General features: G+C 43.2%; 1 protein-coding gene across 4 annotated transcripts in view; it reads right to left on the bottom strand.

Annotated features, from left to right (window-relative positions):
- The window catches only part of SCAPER (S-phase cyclin A associated protein in the ER), a 394094-nt gene that overhangs the window by 242651 nt on the left and 127181 nt on the right, over window positions 1-24262 (bottom strand). For all 4 annotated transcript variants that reach the window (XM_040343114.1, XM_040343118.1, XM_040343116.1 and 1 more), the window contains exons 13-17: window positions 20130-20241; window positions 13089-13229; window positions 11419-11574; window positions 9842-9984; window positions 974-1055 (exon numbers count right to left, since the gene is read on the bottom strand). In XM_040343114.1, coding sequence (XP_040199048.1) covers window positions 974-1055; window positions 9842-9984; window positions 11419-11574; window positions 13089-13229; window positions 20130-20241 — 634 coding nt within the window. The remainder of the gene's footprint in view (window positions 1-973; window positions 1056-9841; window positions 9985-11418; window positions 11575-13088; window positions 13230-20129; window positions 20242-24262) is intronic.

The raw sequence follows: 24262 nt of genomic DNA, 5'->3' as shown, positions 1-24262 counted from the left end.
TGGGCTTCAAAGCGGAGCAGGTAGGGCGGGCTGTGTGGGAGGACCCCCTCACACACCCGCCATTGCCATCCGGGGCATAGAGAAAGGTGGCAGATTGCCTCTGGGGGAGGCCTGCCTACTCCCAACTCCTGCAGTCCGGCTCCTCTCTCGAGTACACGCACAAAATACACTTTAAAAAAAGTTTTTTAAAACGTCGTTTTTTTTCATCACAAAAAACGACCGTCTGTATGCGGGATTAGATACGAGTAACCATGTGGTCTGTACAAACTTTGCACACTAAAAGTGAAATGGGTTGAAGCCATAGCAGTCAGGTGCTGGAAGTAGAATTGCCCGAGTTCTGTACCAGCCCTGTTGTCACAACAGTTGTGTGTCCAAGCTTCCAAACAGACAGACTGCCTCCACAGTACCCCAATCCCCCTAATCACAACCAGAAATCTCTTCTGATGGCATAAAGGGGGCTTGTAGTTCTGAAAAGTGAGTAGTACTTGAGAGGTCATGCGGTAATCTGCAGTCTAACAATGCTAATTGATTCTAAAGCCAGGATGCGGTGAAGCAGTAACACAGGAGTCTGCTGGAGAGCGCTCTGTGCACAGACACACACAGATAACATCTAGAGAGGGAAAGACTGGCCTGAGGCATGGGGATCATTATGGGAGGGGCTCCGAATAAAAGCTTCAAGACTCCAGTGTACTAAATGATATGTCCTGTCCTTCCTTCGCAAACTAGGTGGGCTGGATGCAGCTTATCTGTTCCCAATATCTTGCTTTCTACGCTATGAAATTAGGTAAGGGAATGTTTTCAAAGGTTCCTCCCATATAATAAATACGAAAAGTCCTCGGGCCTTAATTTCTGACTAAATAGAAAACATAGGTAGCTTACGTTAACTCCATCGAAGCCAAATCATTATTTTGGCTTGCAGTAGCAGACAACATATCTGCCCACGGTGCTTGTAGTTTCTGAGACTCATACCAACCTTGAGCTGGATTTTCTTTTGTAGCTCCTCCACTGCCTCTTGCTGTGCTGCTGTCAGGGCAGCCAACCTTTCTTCTCTGTCCCTGTAATTAACAAGTAATACTGATCATCAATTCATGGATCTGGATATATATCTATATATATATATATATATATACACACACATAAACACACACATATATATATATATATATATATACACACACACATATATATATACACACACAGGCCCGGATTCACGTAGAACCGCGTATCCTTGTGCGGGCGTAACATATTCTATTTACGTTACGCCTCCGCAACTTTGACAGGCAAGTGCCGTATTCTCAAACCAAAGTTGCGGCGGCGTAGCGTAAATAGGCCGGCGTAAGCCCGCCTAATTCAAATGTGGTAGATGTGGGCGTGTGTTATGTAAATTTTATGTGACCCCATGTAAATGACGCTTTTTACGAAACGGCGCATGCGCCGTCCGTGAAAGTATCCCAGTGTGCATGCTCCAAATTAACCCTCAAGGAGCCAATGCTTTCGACGTGAATGTAAATGAAGCCCAGCCCTATTCGCAAACAACGTAAAATTTTCTAAATTCGACGCGGGAACGACGTCCATACTTAACATTGGTACGCCTCATATAGCAGGGGTAAGTTTACGCTGGGAAAAGCCTAACGTAAACGGCGTATCTGTACTGCGTCGGCCGGGCGTACGTTCGTGAATTGGCGTATCTAGCTGATTTACATATTTCTAGGCGTAAATCAGTGTACACGCCCCTAGCGGCCAGTGTAAATATGCAGTTAAGATCCGACGGCGTAAGAGACTCAGTAAGAATCAGGCGCATAGATACGACGGCTCGGACTCAGAGTTACAACGGCGTATCTGGAGATACGCCGGCGTAACTCGTACGAGAATCCGGGCCACAGTGAGTAAAATAAGTATTGAACAGGTCACCATTTTTCTAGATAAATATATTTATGAGAGCCGGTTCACACTGGGGCGACTCGTCAGACGACTCAGCCGCCTAACAAGTCGCTCTCCGCTCTATTCAATAGAACCGTTCTAATAGGAGTGACGCAAGTCGCTCCAACTTAGAAAAAGGTTATTGTACGGCTTTGGGGGTGACCTGCATTGACTTCAATACAGAAGTCATTTTGCAAGTCGCCTCTCAAGTTGTCTTGAGATTGCCTTGCCGAGTCGCCCCCAAAGTCGTGCTGCCCCTGTGTGAACCGGCTCTAAAGGTGCTATTGACATGAAATTTTCACCACATGTCGGTAACAACCCATGCAATCTATACATACAAAGAAACCAAAACAAATAAGTTCAGAAATTAAGTTATGTGCAATAAAATGGAATGACACAGGGAAAAAGTATTAACCACTTGCCGACCGCTTCACACACTTATACGTCGGCAAAATAGCTTGACTAGGCAAGGCAACATACCCATACGTCGCTTTGAATTTCCTGCCGCAAGCTCTGTGACCGTGCCCGCGGGCTTGATGTCCACCGGTGTCCCGCCATCCTGTCACGGAGCCGCAGAACAAGGGGATGCCTGTGTAACCAGGGCATTTCCCTGTTCTGCCTTGTGACATGACACTGATCTACTGCTCCCTGTCATCGGGAGCAGTGATATGTCGGGTCACTGGTAGCCCAGCCCCCACACAGTTGGAATCACTCCCTAGGACACACCTAGGACCCCCTACTGGTTATCCCCTTCCCTGCCAATGTCATTTACACATTAACGGTGCATTTTTATAGCACTGATTGCTTTATAAATGACAATGGTCAAATAGCATCAAAAGTTTCCGATGTGTCCGCCATAATGTCGCAGTCACGATAAAAATCACAGATCGCCGCCATTACAAGTAAAAGAAAATATATTATTAATAAAATTTCCATAAAACTATCCCCTATTTCGTAGACACTATAACTTTTGCGCAAACCAATGAATATACGCTTATTGCGATTTTTTTTTACCAAAAATATGTAGGAGAATACATATCGGCCTAAACTGAGAAAGAAATTTTGGTCCACTCTTCTTTACAGATCTTCTCTAAATCCTTAAGGTTTCTTGGCTGTCGCTTGGCAAATCAAAGTTTCAGCTCCCTCCATAAATTTTCTATAGGATTTAGGTCTGGAGACTGATTAGGCCACTTCATGAACTTAATGTGCTTCTTCTTGAGCCACTCCTTTGTTGCCTTGGCAGTATGTTTTGGGTCATTGTCATGCTGGAAGACCCATCGACGACCCATCTTCAGTGTTCTGGCTGAGGGAAGAAGGTTCTCATCAATACATGGCCCCGTTTATTGGCCCCTCACTGTGGCAAAGTCGGCCTGTACTATTAGCATATAAACCGCCCCAAAGCATAAAGTTTCCACCTCCGTGCTTGACTGTAGGGATGGTGTTCTCTTAGGGTCATAGTCAGCATTTTTCTTCCTCCAAACACAGCGAGTCGAGTTAATGCCAAAGAGCTAAATTTTGGTTTTACCTGACCACAGCACTTTCTCCCAATCCTTCTCTGAATCATTTAGATGTTAATTGGCAAACTTCAGATGGGCATGTACATGTGCCTTCTTGAGGAGGGAGACCTTGCAGGTGCTACAGGATTTCAATCCACTGAGCCTATTGTGTTAGGTTTTGGTTGGTGACTGTGGTCCCAACTGCCTTGAGATCATTCACAAGTTCCTCCTGTGTAGTTCTGGGCTGATCCTTCACTTTTCTCATGTTTATCCTTACCTCATGAGGCAAAATCTTACATGGAGCTCCAGACTGAGGGCTTCTTAAATTGACAGAACAAATCTGTGTACCACATGAGCAGATACTAGAGCCAGAATTAGTGTTGGTTGGTCGGGAATCAAATATTTATTTTATTCACTGAACTGCAACTTAATTTATAACATTTGTTTTATAATTTTTTTCTGGATTGTTGGTTGATATTCTGTCTCTATCATTTAAAATACACCTGAGATAAAAATTATAGACTCTTCATTTCTTTGTAAATGGGCAAACTTACAAAATCTGCAGGGAATCAAATTATAATTTTTCCCAATGTGTATATGTATATAGATAGATATAGATCTATATCTCTATATATAATAGACAGATAGATAGATAGATAGATAGATAGATAGATAGATAGATAGATAGATAGATAGATAACATTACGTCAAGATTTTTTTAAAGACCAATGGGCCACATTCACAAAGCAGATACGACGGCGTATCTCCTGATACGCCGTCGTATCTCTGTTTCTATCTATGCGACTGATTCATAGAATCAGTTACGCATAGATAGCCATAAGATCCGACAGGTGTAATTGTTTTACACTGTCGGATCTTAAGATGCAATACCGCGGCCGCCGCTGGGGGGAGTTTGCGTCGTAAACCAGCGTCGGGTATGCAAATTAGGAGTTACGGCGATCCACGGTTTTTCGCGTTCGCTACGTCGCCGCTAGTCTAGTTTCCCGTCGCAAAGTTAGTCGTTTTTTTTTGGTGCCTTAACTTTACACAGCAATCGTATTGCTGTATAAAGTATGGCCGTCGTTCCCGCGTCGAAATTTAAAAAATAACGTCGTTTGCGTAAGCCGTCCGGGAATACGGAATTACGCTACGTGCGTCGTTGTTCGAAAAAATGACGTCACTTCGCGCAAAGCACGGCGGGAGTTTGGAAACAGAGCATGCGCGGTAGGTCCGGCGCGGGAGCGTGCCTAATTTAAATGGCACACGCCCATTTGAATTGGCCCGCCTTGCGCCGGAGGCCGCCGGCGTAGTTTTCATCGCAAGTGCTTGGTGAATCAGGCACTTGCGATGAAAAATTGCGGCGGTGTAACGTATCTACGATACGTTACGCCGCCGCTCATCTACGTGAATCTGGCCCCATGTACATAAAACTTAATTGCAATAAAAATATAATAAATAGAAAACTGGATTGCAGAATAGAAAAACAATTTGATGAGCTAAGGACTATGGAACCGGTGAGATGAAGTACTGGAAGTTTCCCTTTATATTACAGTGTCATCTTACTGGTCCTCAATGCTAGTAGCAGGTAAAAAAAAAAAGACCACTACTTAGAGGTATATTGTATTATTTATGAGTTTCTTGCTAGCATTCTGCAAGCTGGAAGACAGTTACTTAGAAATATATTTATGTACACTTTACATTCACTGGTGAGTCACAGGAGCTATTAAGACTGTTTTGAAGTGAAAGTCTACCTTAAGTGGCCTCATTGTCATAAAAAAAAAGATGAAAGCCAAAAGAACCCTGTCAAAGAAATAGCTTTATACTTACCTCCCCGGCAGAAAGTGTGTTTAAAGTGGAGTTCCACCCATAAATATAACATTACATCAGTAGTTTTAAAAAAATGTCATTAGTCCTTTACGAAAAAAAATTTTTTTTTAGATGCCTTCAAAGTGTTGTTGCTAGGCAGAATAGTTAATCTTCCCACTTCCTGCACCTAGGTGCTTAATGCTTCCTAACCTACACCGCACAGACTCCTGGGAATGTAGTGGGTGTAACTTTCCAGGAGTCTGTGCATTCCCCAGTCTCAAAGAATCATGTTACTTGGACAGCACAGGTGCTGAAACCTGATCTGACACTGCTTGTGCAGCACTGAGCATGTGCGAGATCTGCAAGGCTGAAATCCAGGAAGTCATACAGTCTGGCTTCATGATGCCCACACTTAAGATGGCCCCAGTCATTTTCTATTTTATAAAGTGTCTAAATGCTGTAACAACCTAACAAAACGGACCTTAGTTTACAGACTAACTTTACCAGAATACATTAAGCTTGTGTATTACAGGGGTATTTATATTTAAAAAGTGAAATTGTGGCCGGAAATCCGCTTTAAATATCACTTTCTTGAAGATCTCTGGTTGGTGCTGGATTAGTACATTCTCTGCTGGACACTGTAGTTCCTCTCATTGAACCCTAAATAACTATAGGAGAGGGAGGAGGTTGGCACGGGACAGGCTATTCAACACACCCAGAAGTCTCAGATAGCAGTGGCACTTACAGCTCTTCAAAAAAAAAAGGAAAGTGTTAACACCGCTCACAGGAGAGGTAAGCATGAAGCTTCCTAGTTCACATGGGTGCTTAGGCTTCAGTTATTTCAAAGGAAACAGGGCGCTTTAAAACTGCTCTTTTGGGACAAACTGTCTAAATGTCAGCGTCATTACTGTCTGTGTCACCCCTGGGGAAGTGATTGGTGTCACAAAGACCTTTGATCGTTTTTTTTTTTTTTTTTTGCTGTCTGTGATCCTGTTGGAAGATTTCCCTTCCTGTCCTATTTAATGGTGTGATCTGAAACAGGAACTAAAGCGGAAGTTTAGACATGCATATTTTTGTACAGTTACATTGGTGCAGCTTGGACCTATGTAAGTATGCATGTGCCATACCTGGCCAATCCACATGGGCACTGGAAATCACTGTAGTAGACACCGCCACTACAGTGATCATCGCTAGCTTCTAGGTCCTGTGCTCTTTCTAGCTGTATCACTGAAATATCATCTCTGTGCAATAACCTGCAACATGCAGAACACAGTAGTTTACACCCACTTATCTTTGTTGTTCTGTCCCCTTGAGACAATTTTTAAATTACTTTTATGGAATGTTTTAATTCTAATTTTAAAATTCTTTGGTGTGGGATCTATAAAGTCCTACATTAAACAGTTTTCTAGGTAGGGATTCTTCTGTTTTCTTTCTCTCCCAACTGTCTTTTAACCACTTAAGGACCTGCTCAAATATATATACATCCTGTATTTAAAGATGGATATCTCAGTAACGGCAGCAGCTGCTGCCACAACCGAGGTATCCATATTTAGCATGAGCGGTCCTTTAAGCGATAACGGCAGTCTCCATGGTAGATTCGCTGCGAGATCGCCATTATCGTCGGTGGGGCCCCCCCTCCCACCGCTTACCGGAGCCGTCGGTAGCGGCGGAGGCGATCGGGTCCTTCAGCCTGCTGTGTGGGGATGCGAGTGAGGGCAAGATGGCCCCCACCCATCCCCATAGCCTAGCAGGGCGGAAGTGACGTCAAAACGTCAGTCCCGCCCATGCATCTTAAAGGCAGATTTTTTAAATGTCCTTTTTTCAAATGACAACATTTCCATTTTATTTTTTTGCATCTAAGTCTAAATATGAGATATGAGGTCTTTTTGACCCCAGATCTCATATTAAGAGGACCTGTCATGCTTTTTTCTATTACAAGGGATGTTTACATTCCTTGTAATAGGAATAAAAGTGATCAAATTATTATTATTATTTTTTTCAGTGTAAAAAATAATAAAATAAATACAAATAAATAAGAAAACAAAAATGTTTTTTATTTAAAGCGCCCGTCCCGACGAGCTCGCGCGCAGAAGAGAACGCATACGTGAGTAGCGCCCGCATATGAAAACGGTGTTCAAACCCAAGTGAGGTATCACCGCGATCGTTAGAGCAAGTGCAATAATTCTAGCCCCAGACCTACTCTGTAGCTCAAAAGATGCAACCTATAGAATTTTTTAAACGTCGCCTATAGAGATTTTTAAGGGTAAAAGTTTGACGCCATGCCACGAGCGGGCGCAATTTTTAAGCGTGACATGTTGGGTATCATTTTACTCGGCGTAACAAAATTGGGCCAAATTTATTGTTGTCTTCTTTTTTTATTAAAAAAAGTGAATTTTTTCCAAAAAAAAGTGCGCTTGTAAGACCGCTGAGCAAATACGGTGTGACAAAAAGTATTGCAATGACCGCCATTTTATTCTCTAGGGTGTTAGAAAAAAAATATATAATGTTTGGGGGTTGAAAGTAATTTTCTAGCAAAAAAAACTGTTTTAGTCTTGCAAACACCAAATCTGAAAAACACCTAAGGTCCTTAAATGGTTAATGCATGACGTTTTTATTGTTGTTTGTGTCCCTGTTGTTAGATTTTGGCTTCTGGAATTGTCTTCTTATTTTTGCTGCAGAAGTTGCAGAACGAGAGATTTCAAAGAATTTATATAAACACACAATAACTGCATTTACCCTATATGTACCAGATAAGTAAGGCATGGACGCCAATGTATCACCCAATTCTTTATCAAAAACTTTCCAATTTAAAGTGGATAATCCATACATACAAAAAAAAAATAATAAGTTCAGAAAATAAATTATGTGCAATAAAATGGAATGACACAGAAAAAAAGTATTAAAAGCTCTAAATGAAATTTATTTATAGCAGCGTTCCACCCAAAAATGTAAGTTCCGCTTTTCGGAACCCTCCCCCCCTCCAGTGTCACATTTGGCACCTTTCAGGGGGGGGGGGAGATACCGGTGTAATACAGGTATTTGCTCCCACTTTCGGGCATAGATACCCAAACCACCCACGGGTATCTACGCCATTTCCTTCATCCCCCCGCTGTCTTCTGGTTCTGGGAGACACACAGGTCCCAGAAGACAGCAGGGACCAGTGGGATAGTGCAGCGTGAGTTGCGCATGCGCAATAGGGAACCAGGAAGTGAAGCCGCAAGGCTTCACTTCCTGATTCCCTTACAGAATATGGCAGTGGCAGCACACGAGAGCCATGTGATAGATCGGCTTTGGGTGCCGACATCGCGGGGCGCCCAGGACAGGCAAGTGTCCTTATTTTAAAAGTCAGCAGCTGCAGTATTTGTAGCTGCTTACTTTAAAAAAAATAAAAAAATTGGCGGACCTCCGCTTTAAGCTCAAACACGCCTAGCCATAGGTAATCACACTGGACCCATCAACAGAAAAATACAACAATTTTCTATAACTTATAAATTATTTACACTCAGGGAAGAGATATATGGCTTTTCAAAACAATTAACAAATTTTTATATTAATGCCTGTAAGACATCACATTTTACATACAAAGATCTGGGGTTTGTGTTTTTAAATGGTTACTTTAATCCAAATAAAAATGCATGTGAACCAGGGGGGGTTCCAAGGGCCAGATTCAGGTACAATTACGTTATGTTGCGGCGGCGTAACGTATCCCATTTACGTTACACCGCCGCAGGCTTACAGCGTAAGTGCCTGGTTCACAAAGCTCTTACCTTGCAGGGGTGTAACGTAAATCCGCTCGGCGCAAGCCCGCCTAATTCAAATGGGGCGGGCACCATTTAAATTAGGCGCGTTCCCGTGCCGAACGTACTGCGCATGCTCCGTCCGTCAAATTACCCGACGTGCATTGCGCTAAATGACGTCGCAAGGACGTCATTGGTTTCGACGTTAACGTAAATGGCGTCCAGCGCCATTCACGGACGACTTACGCAAACGACGTGAAATTTAAAATTTCGACGCGGGAACGACGACCATACTTAACATGGGTTACACCACCTAGAGGGCACCCTTAGTTTTACGCGACGCATCTCTACGGAAACGACGTAAATTTAGATCGACGGGCAAATCGGACGTTCGTGAATCGGCGTAACTAGTCATTTGCATATTCTATACCGACAGCAATGGAATCGCCACCTAGCGGCTGGCCTAGAATTGCAGCCTAAGATCCGACGGTGTAACACAGCTACACCTGTCGGATCTTAGGGCTATCTATGTGTGACTGATTCTATGAATCAGCCGCATAGATACGACAATCGTGTATCAGGAGATATGCCGTCGTATCTCTTCTGTGAATCTGGCCCCAAGTTCTTACCAAAGCCAGTCAATATTTCACCACACACTTTTATAGGCCTTACAGTCATCATATGAGCAACAACTTCCAGGAGACTTTAAAAATATGCACCACCAATCATTATTCTCTTAGAAATGCTTCCAACGCTAGTAAGCATGAATTGCATAAAACATTTGTACATCAGAGGGGGGGGTGCACTAAACGAGACTTTTACTTTACATATTTACAAGTTAGTGGCATGCCAGTGCCTACAGTATATGATGTAGCTACATACCTAGCTCTCTCCCGAGCTGCATCCTCCCTTGCACGCTCTTTTTCTTGTCTCTGCATTTCTATACGGGCTTCCTGCTCCTTTCTCTTCATCAGCAACTCCTCAACGCGGGCCTGGCGTTCTGCTTCCAGCACTCTTTTGCGTTCCTACACATAGCATGAAAGTAACACACCTGTAATTATTACCTGAACACTTACTCAAGTATAGTGCCATTAAATTCTCAGGGGACTTTATTAAAAGATATTTAAACTCTAAAAATTGACTTCTCTTATATGCTCCTTTTTTGTCTTCTATACATACAGTATGTCACAAAAGTGAGTACACCCCTCACATTTTTGTAAATATTTTATTATATATTTTCATGTGACAACACTGAAGAAATGACACTTTGCTACAATGTAAAGTAGTGAGTGTACAGCTTGTATAACAGAGTCAATTTGCTGTCCCCTCAAAATAACTCAACACACAGCCATTAATGTCTAAACTGCTGGCAACAAAAGTGAGTACACCCCTAAGTGAAAATGTCCAAATTGGGCGCAAATAGCCATTTTCCCTCCCTGTCACGTGACTCGTTAGTGTAACAAGGTTTCAGGTGTGAATGGGGAGCAGGTGTGTTAAATTAGGGTGTTATTGCTCTCACTCTCTCATACTGGTCACTGGAAGTTCAACATGGCACCTCATGGCAAAGAACACTCTACATAAAGATGGCCTAGGCCAGTGATGGCGAACCTTGGCACCCCGGATGTTTTGGAACTTCATTTCCCATGATGCTCATGCACTCTGCAGTGTAGTGGAGCATCATGAAAAATGTAGTTCCAAAACATCTGGGGTGCCAAGGTTCGCCATCACTGGCCAGGCTATAAGAAGATTGCCAAGACCCTGAAACTGAGCTGCAACACAGTGGCCAAGACTGTTATTTATTGAATATGTCATGGACACATTTATTTAGTACTACATATTATCCTCTAAAATGACAGGCAACTTTCTAAAACTAGTGAACTGCTGTGTATCCAAATGCTCAGGGGACCATTTCCCTTTAAAGTAATGGTAAAATGCATGTTAAAGGGGTTGTAAAGGTTTGTTTTTTAATTTTCTAAATAGGTTCCTTTAAGCTAGTGCATTGTTGGTTCACTTAACCTTTCCTTCGATTTCCCTTCTAAATGTTTTTTTTCTTTGTCTGAATTTCTCACTTCCTGTTCCTCCTCAGTAAGCTTGCCCCCATCATCTGAGCCGTTCTGACTGGGGGTTAGTCAGCGTGCTTGCACCCTCCCTTTGGACTACATCCCTGCGGGTGTTCACAGCATCTCCCCGCAGGGATGTAGTCCCAAGGGAGGGGGCGGAGCATGCTGACTAACCCCCAGCCAGAACGGCTCGGATGGTGGGGGCAAGCTTACTGAGGAGGAACAGGATGTGAGAAATTCAGACAAAAGAAAAAAACATTTAGAAATGGAAATCGAAAAAAAAGGTACGTGAACCAACAATGCACTAGCTTAATGGAACCCATTTAGAAAATAAAAAACAAAACTTTACAACCCCTTTAAATAAGAAAAGATTTTATTCCACCAGTACAAAGTTAATACCTGAACAGCTTCATCCCGTGCTTGTTTCTCCTCTTGTCGTCGCTGTCTTTCCTCCTGCAACTCATTGAGCCTTTGCTCATACTCCTTCAGCTTGGCCAATACATCATGGCGCTTGTTTTGAGCTTCTAAGGTGTTGATGAATGCAATCTCATTTACCTGCAACATGATAAAAATTCAGTCCAGTGTTTGAAAGCTACACTTTTATATATTTACATGTTTATATATATATATATATATATATATATATATATATATATATATATATATTAGATGATTATTATTATTATTATTATACAGGATTTATATAGCGCCAACAGTTTACGCAGCGCTTTACAACATCAGGGAAGACATTATAGTTACAGTACAATTTAATACAGGAATGATCAGAGGGCCCTGCTCGTTAGAGCTTACAATCTAGAAATGATGATTATTTATAAAAAAAAATGTCTATTATGCCCAAAATCATCTGCGCTGGAAAATTAGACCTTGCCCTGTGAAACAAGGAAATTTGCACTATATAAATTAGCTCCAGTCAGTCATTCTGCAGGAAGGAATCAGGATTTTGTACAGTTCAGACCAAAAGTTTGGACACACCTTCTCATTCAAAGAGTTTTCTTTATTTTCATGACTATGAAAATTGTAGATTCACACTGAAGGCATCAAAACTATGAAGTAACACATGTGGAATTATACATAACAAAAAAGTGTGAAACAACTGAAAATATATTTCATATTCTAGGTTCTTCCACCTTTTGCAGCAGACACATCTCTAGAACTGTTAAGAGGAGACTGTGTGAATCAGGCCTTCATGGTAGAATATCTGCTAGGAAACCACTGCTAAAGAAAGGCAACAAGCACAAGAGACTTGTTTGGGCTAAAGAACACAAGGAATGGACATTAGACCAGTGGAAATCTGTGCTCTGGTCTGATGAGTCTAAACTTGAGATCTTTGGTTCCAACCCCTGTGTCTTTGTGTGACGCAGAAAAGGTGAACGGATGGACTCTACATGCCTGGTTCCCACTGTGAAGCATGGAGGAGGAGGTGTGATGGTGTGGGGGTGCTTTGCTGGTGACACTGTTGGGGATTTAATCAAAATTGAAGGCATACTGAACCAGCATGGCTACCACAGCATCTTGCAGCGGCATGCTATTCCATCCAGTTTGCGTTTAGTTGGACCATCATTTATTTTTCAACAGGACATTGACCCCAAACACACCTCCAGGCTGTGTAAGGGCTATTTGACCAAGAAGGAGAGTGATGGGGTGCTGCGCCAGGTGACTACCTCTTGAAGCTCATCAAGAGAATGCCAAGAGTGTGCCAAGCAGTAATCAAAGCAAAAGGTGGCTACTTTGAAGAACCTAGAATATGAAATATATTTTCAGTTGTTTCACACTTTTTTGTTATGTATAATTCCACATGTGTTAATTCATAGTTTTGATGCCTTCAGTGTGAATCTACAATTTTCATAGTCATGAAAATAAAGGTGTGTCCAAACTTTTGGTCTGTACTGTACATCAATGTAAAAAATTAGGTGAACTATTATGCAAAGCACAATAATGCTTAAATAGCTATGGCTCAGCTTTTACATTCTGAGACGCACATTTTATCCCTTTATACTTACATACAGATATGTGCATTTTTCTAGTTCTGTGTGCATGTACATACAAACCTTAGCTTCCTCTTCTTGTGCCTTCTTCACAATGGCTTGTAACTGAACCTCCCTCTGAAATTCTGCATGGAGCAGCTTCTCATCCATCATTTTGCGCCTCTGTTCGAGTAATTCCTCTTTCCACTTTCTCACTTCCTTCTCCTGTAACATAAAGCCATCTATGAAGATACCAAGGCACTTCCTTTGCCAGAAAAAGTTCACCCCAAGGACAACAACCCAAACAAAATGGACAGTGTCACAAATCCGAAATACTTGCCCTGCTTTTTCTGCATGCCACAATTTGTAAAATCGCCATCATGAAGCATTGTTAGGTCTGTAGAACAATTATATTCTAATCATACAAGTCCAAAAAATATCATTGGTGGCTCGTGTTATATACCAATCTATAAATTGTCCAATAAACTGGGTATATAACTTGATAGATGAAGATTAGACAAGCTAGCTAAAGAGGTGTTGGGGAGAAAGGGAAGAATAGTGAGACAGTATTCCTAAAATGCTGATTTCTTGTGTGTGTAATAAAGCTCCAAAGTTACTGCACCCTTCAACCCCTACAGCCTATAATAACTCAACTGCTATAAGGAAATCCCAGGATAGTTACGTTGCAAGGCTATGTAATGGCACCCTTATTCTGATATTTTTTGGGCAATTCTGGAAATTTCTTTACAACATTTTTACTGAAATATCTATTGTATGGAACTTAACAGTTAACAGCAACTTCCAAATATAACAGTTCTAGTAGTATGGTTACGGCTAGGGTTGTCCCGATACCGATACTAGTATCGGTATCGATTCCGAGTATTTGCGGGAGTACTTGTACTCCCGCAAATGCCCCCGATACCTAAATAGAATACTTCTCCCCCCCCCCCGCCGCCAACGCCGCATCCCCGCTGCCGCCGCCACTTGGTTAATACGGGCAGGGAACATTACAGCTTTCATTTGAATAGCTGTAGTGTTTCCCGCCGCGCCACGTATAGACACTCCCCCTTGCTCGGGTGAACTGTCCAATCCCGAGCAAGGGGGAGTGTCTATACGCAGCGCGGCGCGAAAGACTACAGCTATTCAAATGAAAGCTGTAATGTTCCCCGCCCGTATTAACCAAGTGGCGGCGGCAGCATGTAGGTAAGGGGGACATGGCTGCATATATGGGGGGGGGCATGGCTGGATATGGGGGGGGGGGGGACATGGCTGCATATGGGGGGGACATAACTGCATATAGGGGGGACATGGCTGCATATTGGAGGGACATGGCTGCATATGGGGGGGACATAGCTGCATATGGGCGGACATGGCTGGATATGGGGGGGACATGGCTGCATATGGGGGAGACATGGCTGGATATGGGGGGGGGACATGGCTGCATATGGGGGGGGGGGACATGGCTGCATATGGGGGGGACATGGCTGCATATGGGGGGGGGGACATGGCTGGATATGGGGGGGGGGACATGGCTGGATATGGGGGGGACATGGCTGGATATGGGGGGGGACATGGCTGGATATGGGGGGACATGGCTGCATATGGGGTGACATGGCTGCATATGGGGGGGACATGGCTGCATATATGGGGGGACATGGCTGCATCTGTGGGGGGACATGGCTGCATTTGGGGACACATTTAAAAAAAAGTATCGGTATTCAGTATCGGCGAGTACTTGAAAAAAAGTATCGGTACTTGTACTCAGTCCTAAAAAAGTGGTATCGGGACAACCCTAGTTACGGCCGATGATCTTTTACAGATCAAAGCAATATACACTCACCGGCCACTGTATTAGGTACACCTGTTCAATTGCTTGGGAACACAAACTGGCAGCAATCACATGGCAGCAACTCAATGCATTTATTCATCTAGAAGTGGTGAAGTTCAAACTGAGCATCAGAATGAGAAATAAAGGGGATTTAAGTGACTTTGAACGTGGCATGGTTGTTTGTGCCAGACGGGCTGGTCGGAGTATTTCAAAAACTGCTGATCTACTGAAATTTTCACGCAGAACCATTTCTAAAGTTTACAGAGAATGGTCAGAAAAGGAGAAAATATCCAGTGAGGATGAAAGTTGTGCGGCAGTTGTGTGGATGAAAATTCCTGGTTGATGTCAGAGATCAGAGGAGAATGTGCAGACTGATTTGAGATGATAGAAAGGCAACAGTAACTCAAATAACCGCTCGTTACAACCAAGGTATGCAGAAACTGAGGGTACAATTCCCACAGGCTCACCAAAATTGGACAATAGAAAATTGGATAGTTGCCTGGTCTGATGAGTTTCAATTTCAGCTGCGACATTCAGATGGTAGGGTCAGAATTTGGAGTAAACAACATGAAAGTATGGATCCGTCCTGCCTTATATCAACGTTCCAGGCTGGTGGTGGTGGGGGATATTTTCGTGGCACACTTTGGGCACCTTAGTACCAATTGAGCATCATTTAATCACCATGGCCTACCTGAGTATTGTTGCTGACCATGTCCATCCCTTTATGACTACAGTGTACCCATCTTCTGATGGCTCCTTCCAGCAGGATAATACACCATGTCACAAAGCTCAAATCATCTCACCACTGGTTTCTTGAACATGACAATGAGGTCACTGTACTCCAATGGCATCCACAGTCACCAGATCTCAATCCAATACAGCACCTTTGGGATGTGGTGGAATGGGAGATTTGCATCATGGATGTGCAGCCGACAAATCTGCAGCAACTAACTGAACATTTCCAAAACCTTGTTGAATTTATGCAATGAAGAATTAAAGCGGAGGTCCGGCGAACATTCATTTTTTTTTTAAGTCAGACACTTTCCCATTAATAAAATAATACTCACTGTTTGGGTGTTTTAAATCAGCTGCTGTCCGTTTTCGTTTGTAAGAAGAAGTTATAAAATGTGATGCTGGCCGTTTCCATTGTGCTTGTGGGCATGTAAAGCCCACAAGCATTGATTTCCCGGATGCGGTGAATGCAGAGTTTCCATGCATTCTGTGCATTCGTTCCCGTGCATGATCAGTGTTTACGGTGAGCAACGGCGTAAACTTCCGGGTTGCCATCACAACAGGCAGGGTCGTCGGAAGTTCCCGCCCCATTGTGATGGCAACCAAACTAATACAACAAAAAAAAAGATAACAAAGCAAAGCTCAGTACGTGGAAAGCTTCACGGCATCAAGCGCCAATTCTAGTTTCTAGAGCTCTCGAGATTTCGTAGGCCGGCATTCCGCACTGACTCTTGGGAAGCCTGGCACTGAGGGCCAGATTCAGATACAATTGCGGCGGCACAACGTAACCCGTTTACGTTACACCGCCGCAAGTTTTCAGTGTTAGTGCCTGATCCACAAAGCACTTACCTGTAAACTTGCGGCGGTGTATCGTAAACACGTCCGGCGCAAGCCCGCCCAATTCAAATGGGGCGTGTACCATTTAAATTAGGCGCGCTCCGGCGCCGGACGTTCTGCGCATGCTCCGTTTGCAATTTTCCCGATGTGCTTTGCGCGAAATTACGGCGGCGCTACGTGTTTGTGAATCGCGACGTGCGTAACGTACTTACGCCGAAAAAAAAAAAATCAAAATCGACGCGGGAACGACGGCCATACTTTAACATGGTGGAGTAATTTTACACCATGTTAATAGCACACCTAACTTTGCAAAGGGAAACTAAGACTTGCGCCGACGTAACGAACGCGAAAACCTTCGTGGATCGCCGTAACTGCTAATTTGTATACCCGACGCTGGAAAACGACGCAAACTCCACCCAGCGGCGGCCGAGGTACTGCATGCTAAGATCCGACGGTGTAAGTCAATTACACCTGTCGGATCTTAGGGCTATTTATGCGGAACTGATTCTATGAATCAGTCGCATAGATACTCTGAGAGATACGACGGTGTATCAGAGATACGCCGTCATATCTCTTCTGTGAATCTGGCCCTAAGCTCCCAGGAGACAGTGCAGTGCCGGGGGAAAAACTGTATACACGCCTTCTCCCGCGGGAGTGATAGACAGGCAGGGCCGGATTAACAATGGGGCTGATGGAGCTGCAGCTCCAGGCCCCTTTCTCAAGATAGGCCCATTTGCCAAAAAAAAAAAAAAAAAAAAATTTTTTAAGATTTTTTTTTTCTAAGATCGAATTTGGGGGGTTGTAGCTCGATGACCAGAGGTCACAGAAACCCCACATTTGGGGGTAGGCATGGGAAGACCTACCCCACAACTGGTTAAAATATGGGACAGCTATCATTTATGGTTCCGGAGATACGGGCCTGCTTGCACAGCCTGTCAGAAGCTACATTCAGAGCGGCCAGTATAAATACAAGCTGACACACTGCAGCAGACTGATAGGATCACAGTGCTTATAATAATTATTTGTATATTACTCATGGTAATTAACCCCTTGCCACCCAGGCCAATTCTGACACTTCTCTACTACATGTAAAAATCATCATTTGTTTTTTGCTAGAAAATTACTCTATGGTGGTCTTTGCACTTTTTATGTTGCAGGGTACAGAGCTGCATGATTCTGGCTAAAATGAGAATTGCATTTTTTTTGCTTAGAAGATAGATCACGATTCTCTCACGATTGTTGCGGCGTAACATCATCTTTCACATTAAAACAAAACAAAAAAAAAAGGGCTAACTTCACTGTTTTGTTTTTATGGTTTTTATTATTCATTGAAGTGGGAAAATGCAGTGTGACATAACATATTGCAGCAATAGCCATTGTATTCCCTAGAGTCTCTGCTACAATATATATAATGTTTGGCAGTTACAAGTAATTTTCTAGCAAATAATATTGCTTTCTAACTTAAGAAACAAGTGTTGGACTTTAAGTGGTTAAATTTAGTTACAATGTTAGTTAGTTACAATGTTTCATTTTGTTTACAAACTTTGCAGACTGCCCAGATTTGTTCTTTACACACAGAAGTGTATCCCTTTGATCTAAGAAGGAAGCGTCAGTTACAATGTTTCCTGTTAAAAACTTGCCAGACTGCCCAGATATTTTCTTTTGACAGCTGAAAGTATCTCCACTTGTTATATGAAAGAATCATCAAACTCTGCATTGAAGATCGTCAGGGGGGTTGAATCGAGATCACAATTTTTTTTAACGATTAATTGTGCAGCTCTAGCACGGTATTTGCGCAGCAATTTTTCAAACATGTTTTTTTTGAAAAAAATGTTTCATTCATTAAAAAAACAGTTAGTTAGTTAAGTTAGCACAATTTTTTTTGGTATCCTAAGCGATGCTTTACATTTTTTTAGGTTACATGTTTAGAGTTACAGAGGAGGTCTAGTACTAGAATTATTGTTCTCGCTCTAACGATCGTGGCGTATGTAACCTGTGTGTATCTGGCTCTGATACTACCAGTGCCTACCCAGCCACTGACTAGTATCTCTCCCCAGCCTGTCCCCACACACCCTCTCACCTGCTGACCTGTGGATGGGGGAATCACTCCTGCAGTGTTATTGTGTTCTGCCAGTGAGTACAATGATCAGTGTTGCTAACTTTAGCTGGCAGCACTACACACTCCTCTCCTGTACATAGTGCTTTTTTCCGTACCCTTTGTACTCCTCTCCTGTACATAGTGCCCACTGTTAGACCCTCCACACTCCTCTCCTGTACATACTGCCCCATCATACCCTCCACACTTCTCTCTGGTGCGTACTACCCTCTGTCATACCCCCTCGCTCTTCCTGTACATACTGCCCATTGTCATACCCTTCACACTCCTCTCCTGTACATAGTGCTTTTTGCCGTACCCTTTGTACTCCTCTCCTGTACATAGTGCCCACTGTTAGACCCTCCACATTCCTCTCCCTCACCTGCACATACTTCCCACTTATATACCATCCATACTCCTCCCCTATGTCGCTTACCCACAAAAACAGTTCTTTAAAATTATACTGAATATCCTCAATGTTACCAGCTCTAGAATGGACACACTTTTGTTAGTTCAACTAAAGGAAATCTCAGTTCTCATATTTGTTCTGCCCCATTATTAGTACTCATTTAATTTTGTGATTACTACTATGATGTATAGAGGAACATCGGGGATCTCAGCTACTCTAAATATAGCACTTATATAAAAAAGTGGCCCTGAAAATATTTTTTAAATGTTGGCAACTGTGCACTTAGGCACTGCCCAAGGGCCACCGGGTCAGTAGGGGGCCCCATGAGAGGCTCCTGGGATCCTGTGATAATAAAGCGGTAGTAAACTTTCCTGACATTACTACTTTTTAGAGGCCATGGGGTAGGTTATGCCACAACGTACAAGTATGCACAGCATATTAGCACATTAGTGTACACTTCAATTTTCAGACTGAGCCCTCCAGTGCTGCGATGAATCAGGCGGGGCCTGGACACTTCCATCTTCACCCGGTCTTCCTTCTGGGTTCTGTGCCTTTGGTCACTTGCCTTGGCTGGGCTGCGTTCATGTCATTCCCACGCATTTATTTATTATTTATTACACCCCATTCACACCTCCGCGACAAAACGCCCGACGCCGGCCGCTCGTGTCGCTGGAGGGGAGAATTCCCATTGCTGTCTATGAGATGGTTCACATCTCATAGACGCCGTACACCTGCGGCATGAAAAAAAGTCCCGGACCCTTTTTTTCAGGCGGCATTGGCGTTCGGCCATACAAAGCAATAGGAAGGATTTGTAAAAAAAAAGTTACACTATTCGCGGCAAAATACGCCGCATACGCGGCGTTACTTGTCGCGGAGGTGTGAATGCAGCCTAAAAGGCCCCACCAAAATCCTCAGCACCAGGCCCATGATGTTCTTAATCTGGCCCTGTAGACAGGAAGTATCACAATAAACTGCTATTATAAGGTGATTACAGTGCAAAAAAAAAATTTTGGGGTCATTTGAACATCTATGCAATGAACTGAAGAGGATAGGATTAACTTATGATTTTGTGTGGACCTCCGCTTTAAGGCACGTGTGAAGGCAAAAGGGGGGTCAAACCCAGTACTAGCACGGTGTACCTAATAAAGTGGCAAGTGATTGTATTTTCTAGGCAATTTTTTTTACTTGGTATGTAGTATTTCTGGCTCCAAAATCATAACTCACCCTTTCCAGTAATTTCTGAAGCTTCAGTGCCTTCTCTTCCCTTAGCTTCTCCCTCAGTTGCTGTGCTTTTAGCTGCTTCTCTTCGTGCTTTTTTTTGGACTCTGCGATTGTTCTGGTGAAAGTAAATAAAGATTGTGGTTGGCATGCAAATCTCATATTCATGTAAAGAATTTAACAGTTCTAATTCAAAATATAAATGAGTAAAATTATGAGTGTTGTATGGTACAACACATAAAATGCATTGGCCTCCAAAGCCAGAAATGTATTCACTCCTATGCTACTGTTATCTATGGACACAGAAAAAGCCTTTGATAGGGTCAACTGGACTTTCATGCATTGTACCTTAGCCCATATAGGGGGTTCCCGAACCCATGTTTAATTGGATTAAAGTGGTTGTAAACCACAGACATGAAATATGAACAAAACATATGGCTCTATAGGGTGTACTTGTCTCAATTAAGAGCACTAAAGCCTCATACACATGATCAGACTTTCCAACGCGAATGTTGGCCAAAAATCCAAGCGTTTGTATGCTCCATCAGACAATTGTTGTCAGACTTTCTGCCGACAAATGTTGGATGGCAGGCTTATAAATGTTCCATGGACAACGGTCTGTTGTCAGATTTTCTGATTGTGTGTACACAAGTCCATCAGACAAAAGTCCAAAGTCCAAACATGCATGCTCTGAATCAATGCTCACCAAACACGACATTAGCAGAAGGTGCCCAAAGGGTGGCGCTCAAGAGCTGAAATTTCACGTAGTACGTCACTACATTCGTGTTTGTTGGCCAACAATTGTGTGCCGTTTGTATGCAAGACAAGTTCATGGCCAACGCCCTTCGGACAAAAGTCAGACGCTTTGTCTGCAGAAAAATCCGATCATGTGTACGAGGCTTAAGTGTAATTTCTGTCTGCTGCTTCTTTCCTCAGCTATCAGCATGAGTCACTTAGGACAAGTTTTCCTGACACCAAGAGAAAAAAGGTGACAGAGGAGGGAACTACAGCTAATTGACAGCCTCAGACCTATTCCTGTGAGCTATGTGGAGGGGGGGTGTCTCTTCCTCTCAATCAGCTCTCAGAGCTCTCCTCACTGAGCTCTGCAGTGCGTGATTTCAGCTCTCCGTCCACTTTTTTCTGAACTCCCAGACAAGCTTTATAAATTCAGCACTTTGAATGGATGTAGAGAAGAGAAGGCTGCAGATAAACAGGCACAACTCATGTAGGAGGATTTGTTTCATCTCTGTGTATCACCTGAGGCCAGTCACCTCACTGGGTATATGTGAGGGTTTACAAGCACTTTAATGCCTTATATTGGCAGTGATTCCGCTCCCTTCACTATTCACAACGAGACTAGACAGGGCTGTCATTTATTGCCCCCAATCTTCATTTGAACCCTTCTAAAATCATATCTGTAAAACCCCAGACATCTTTGGCTTATCTGCCCAGGGTTAGCACCACAAGGTCACAGCTTATGAGGATGACCTTTTTTTTTATATTACCGAGCCAATTATTTTTTTACTTCTCCTCCTGCAAGAACTCAGCACATATGGTGCTCTGTTGAACTTTAAAGTCAATTTACAAAATCTGAAGCTAAAAAGTGTTAGTAAACCCACAACAGTAAAATCAGTCTGTTTATGCAGTAATTGAGGAAAGTGGAAAGATAGCAATGAACCTGTAGGTTTATTTTGCTGTTATTGTTATCTTAACCACTTAAGCCCCGGACCATTTTGCAGCTAAATGCCCAGGCCAGGTTTTGCGATTCGGCACTGCGTCGCTTTAACTGACAATTGCGCGGTCGTGCGACGTGTCTCCCAAACAAAATGGGCGTCCTTTTTTCCCCACAAATAGAGCTTTCTTTTGGTGGTATTTGATCACCTCTGCGGTTTTTATTTTTTGCGCTATAAACAAAAATAGAGCAACCATTTTGAAAAATATTTTTTACTTTTTGCTGTAATAAATATCCCCCAAAAACATATATAAAAATTATTTTTTTCCTCAGTTTAGGCCGATACGTATTCTTCTACCTATTTCTGGTAAAAAAAATCGCAATAAGCGTTTATCGATTGGTTTGCGAAAAAATTTATAGCGTTTACAAAATAGGGGATAGTTTTATTATTTATTTATTTTTTACTACTAATGGCGGCGATCAGCGTTTTTTTTTCGTGACTGCGACATTATGGTGGACACTTCGGACAATTTTGACACATTTTTGGGACCATTGTCATTTTCACAGCAAAAAATGCATTTAAATTGCATTGTTTATTGTGAAAATGACAGTTGCCGTTTGGGAGTTAACCAGAGGGGGCGCTGTAGGAATTAGTGTTCACCTAGTGTGTGTTTACAACTGATGGGGGGTGTGGCTGGAGGACTGACGTCATCGATCGAGTCTCCCTATAAAAGGGATCACTCGATCGATGCAGCCGCCACAGTGAAGCACGGGGAAGCCGTGTTTACATACGGCTCTCTCCGTTCTTCAGCTCCGGGGAGCGATCGCGACGGGGCGGCTATTAACGAATAGCCGCGCAGTCGTCCCGGATCGCTCCCCGCGGATTAGCGCCCGCCGCATGTACCGGGGGGGGTCCCGATCGGACCCCCGACCCGCGGAAAGGAGGGGACATACATGTACGCCCATCTGCCTGTACGAGCCATTCTGTGGACGTATATGTACATGCGGCGGGCGTTAACCGCTTAAGGTATTAATGTTGGTGTAAAGCAGGGATATGCAATTAGCGGACCTCCGGCTGTTGAAAAACTACAAGTCTCATGAGGCATATCGAGACTGAAAGCCACAAGCATGACACCCAGAGGCATGATGGGACTTGTAGTTCTGCAACAGCTGGAGGTCTGTTAATTTTATATCCCTGGTGTAAATGATCTGGTTCCTGGGCAGGCAGCTTGTACACTCCAGAGGATCTCCACAGTCTCCTTGGTTTGTAATGTAATGTAAGAAGGGTTGAAATGTAAGTGCCATGCCACTGTTAAGAGGTCCAGATACAAATTGATTCCATTGTTTACCAAGTGACCAAACCAGTAGTGAACTGGACCTACAACGATATTTATTCCAGTGTGAGTTGAAAACACAGGCCTAATCAGTAGCTTTTGGGCAGCCTAAGGCCTGTGCTTTCAACTCACACTGCAAAAAATACTATTGTAGGTCCAGTTCACTACAAGTTTGTTCATTTAGTTGCCAGTCAAGCCCTGATGAAGGGGGTACATAGACCCCTGAAACGCATTGGCTATTTTTTTATCTGTATCCCGGACCTTTGTTGGAAAAAAATTGTATCTGGATCTCTTAGCAGTGGCGTGGCACTTAAATTTCAACCCTTCTTGTATATATGCTTGATATACTCACTGTGGAACCTAAGGGGTTAATACTACGCAATGTGTAAAAAAACTGTTTGATCCTGTCTTCGCTGATCCTCCCCTTCATCCATAGTCCTCAATCTATCTGCTGATAGCACAAAGCCCATGGAGGCACTCTGCACATGCTCAGTTTGGTGTGTATTGCTATAGTTTTTTTTTTTTTTTTTTTTGGAAGGGTGAATGTGATCAGCACATGGCCAATCAGCACTGTCCAGACAGAGGGTCAGGGGTCATGCAGCCTCATAGGATGGTCAGGGGAGAATGAAAACTTCTCCTGCAAGCTTTAACCAGTGCACGGCCAGACACTGATAAAAGTCACAAGACTGTTACATACTGCTGATGAGAAAGGGTATTTAGCCCTCTATATTTGCTAAAATAATTGCATTTCCATGTTCTGTGTACCGTGGGAGATCACATATAGTAAATTCAGGGTCCTGGGTTTAGTAACACTTTAAAATGATTGTAATGTCTAATTTCTTTAATAATAACAAACATGTTATTTCCTGCTCTGTGCAGTTGGTTTTGCACAGAGCAGCCCGGATCCTCCTCTTCTCTGGTGCCTCTTTGGTGCTCCTGGCCCATCCCTCTTGTCGAGTGCCCCCACAGCTTGGGGGCACCTGAGTCAAGATGCAGATACGTGTATCCATTTAGACACAGAGCCGCAGTTCGGCCCTGTCACCTCTCTCTCCTGATTGGCTAACTGACTTTGATTAACAGCAGCAGGAGCCAATGGCACTAATGCTGTGTCTCAGACAATCAGGAGGGAGACT

The sequence above is a fragment of the Rana temporaria genome, chromosome 3 (genome assembly GCF_905171775.1).
Source record: "Rana temporaria chromosome 3, aRanTem1.1, whole genome shotgun sequence".
Classification (NCBI taxonomy): Eukaryota; Metazoa; Chordata; class Amphibia; order Anura; family Ranidae; genus Rana; species Rana temporaria.
The sequence above is the reverse complement of the archived record's forward strand: the minus strand, read 5'-3'. Positions and strand labels throughout refer to the sequence as shown.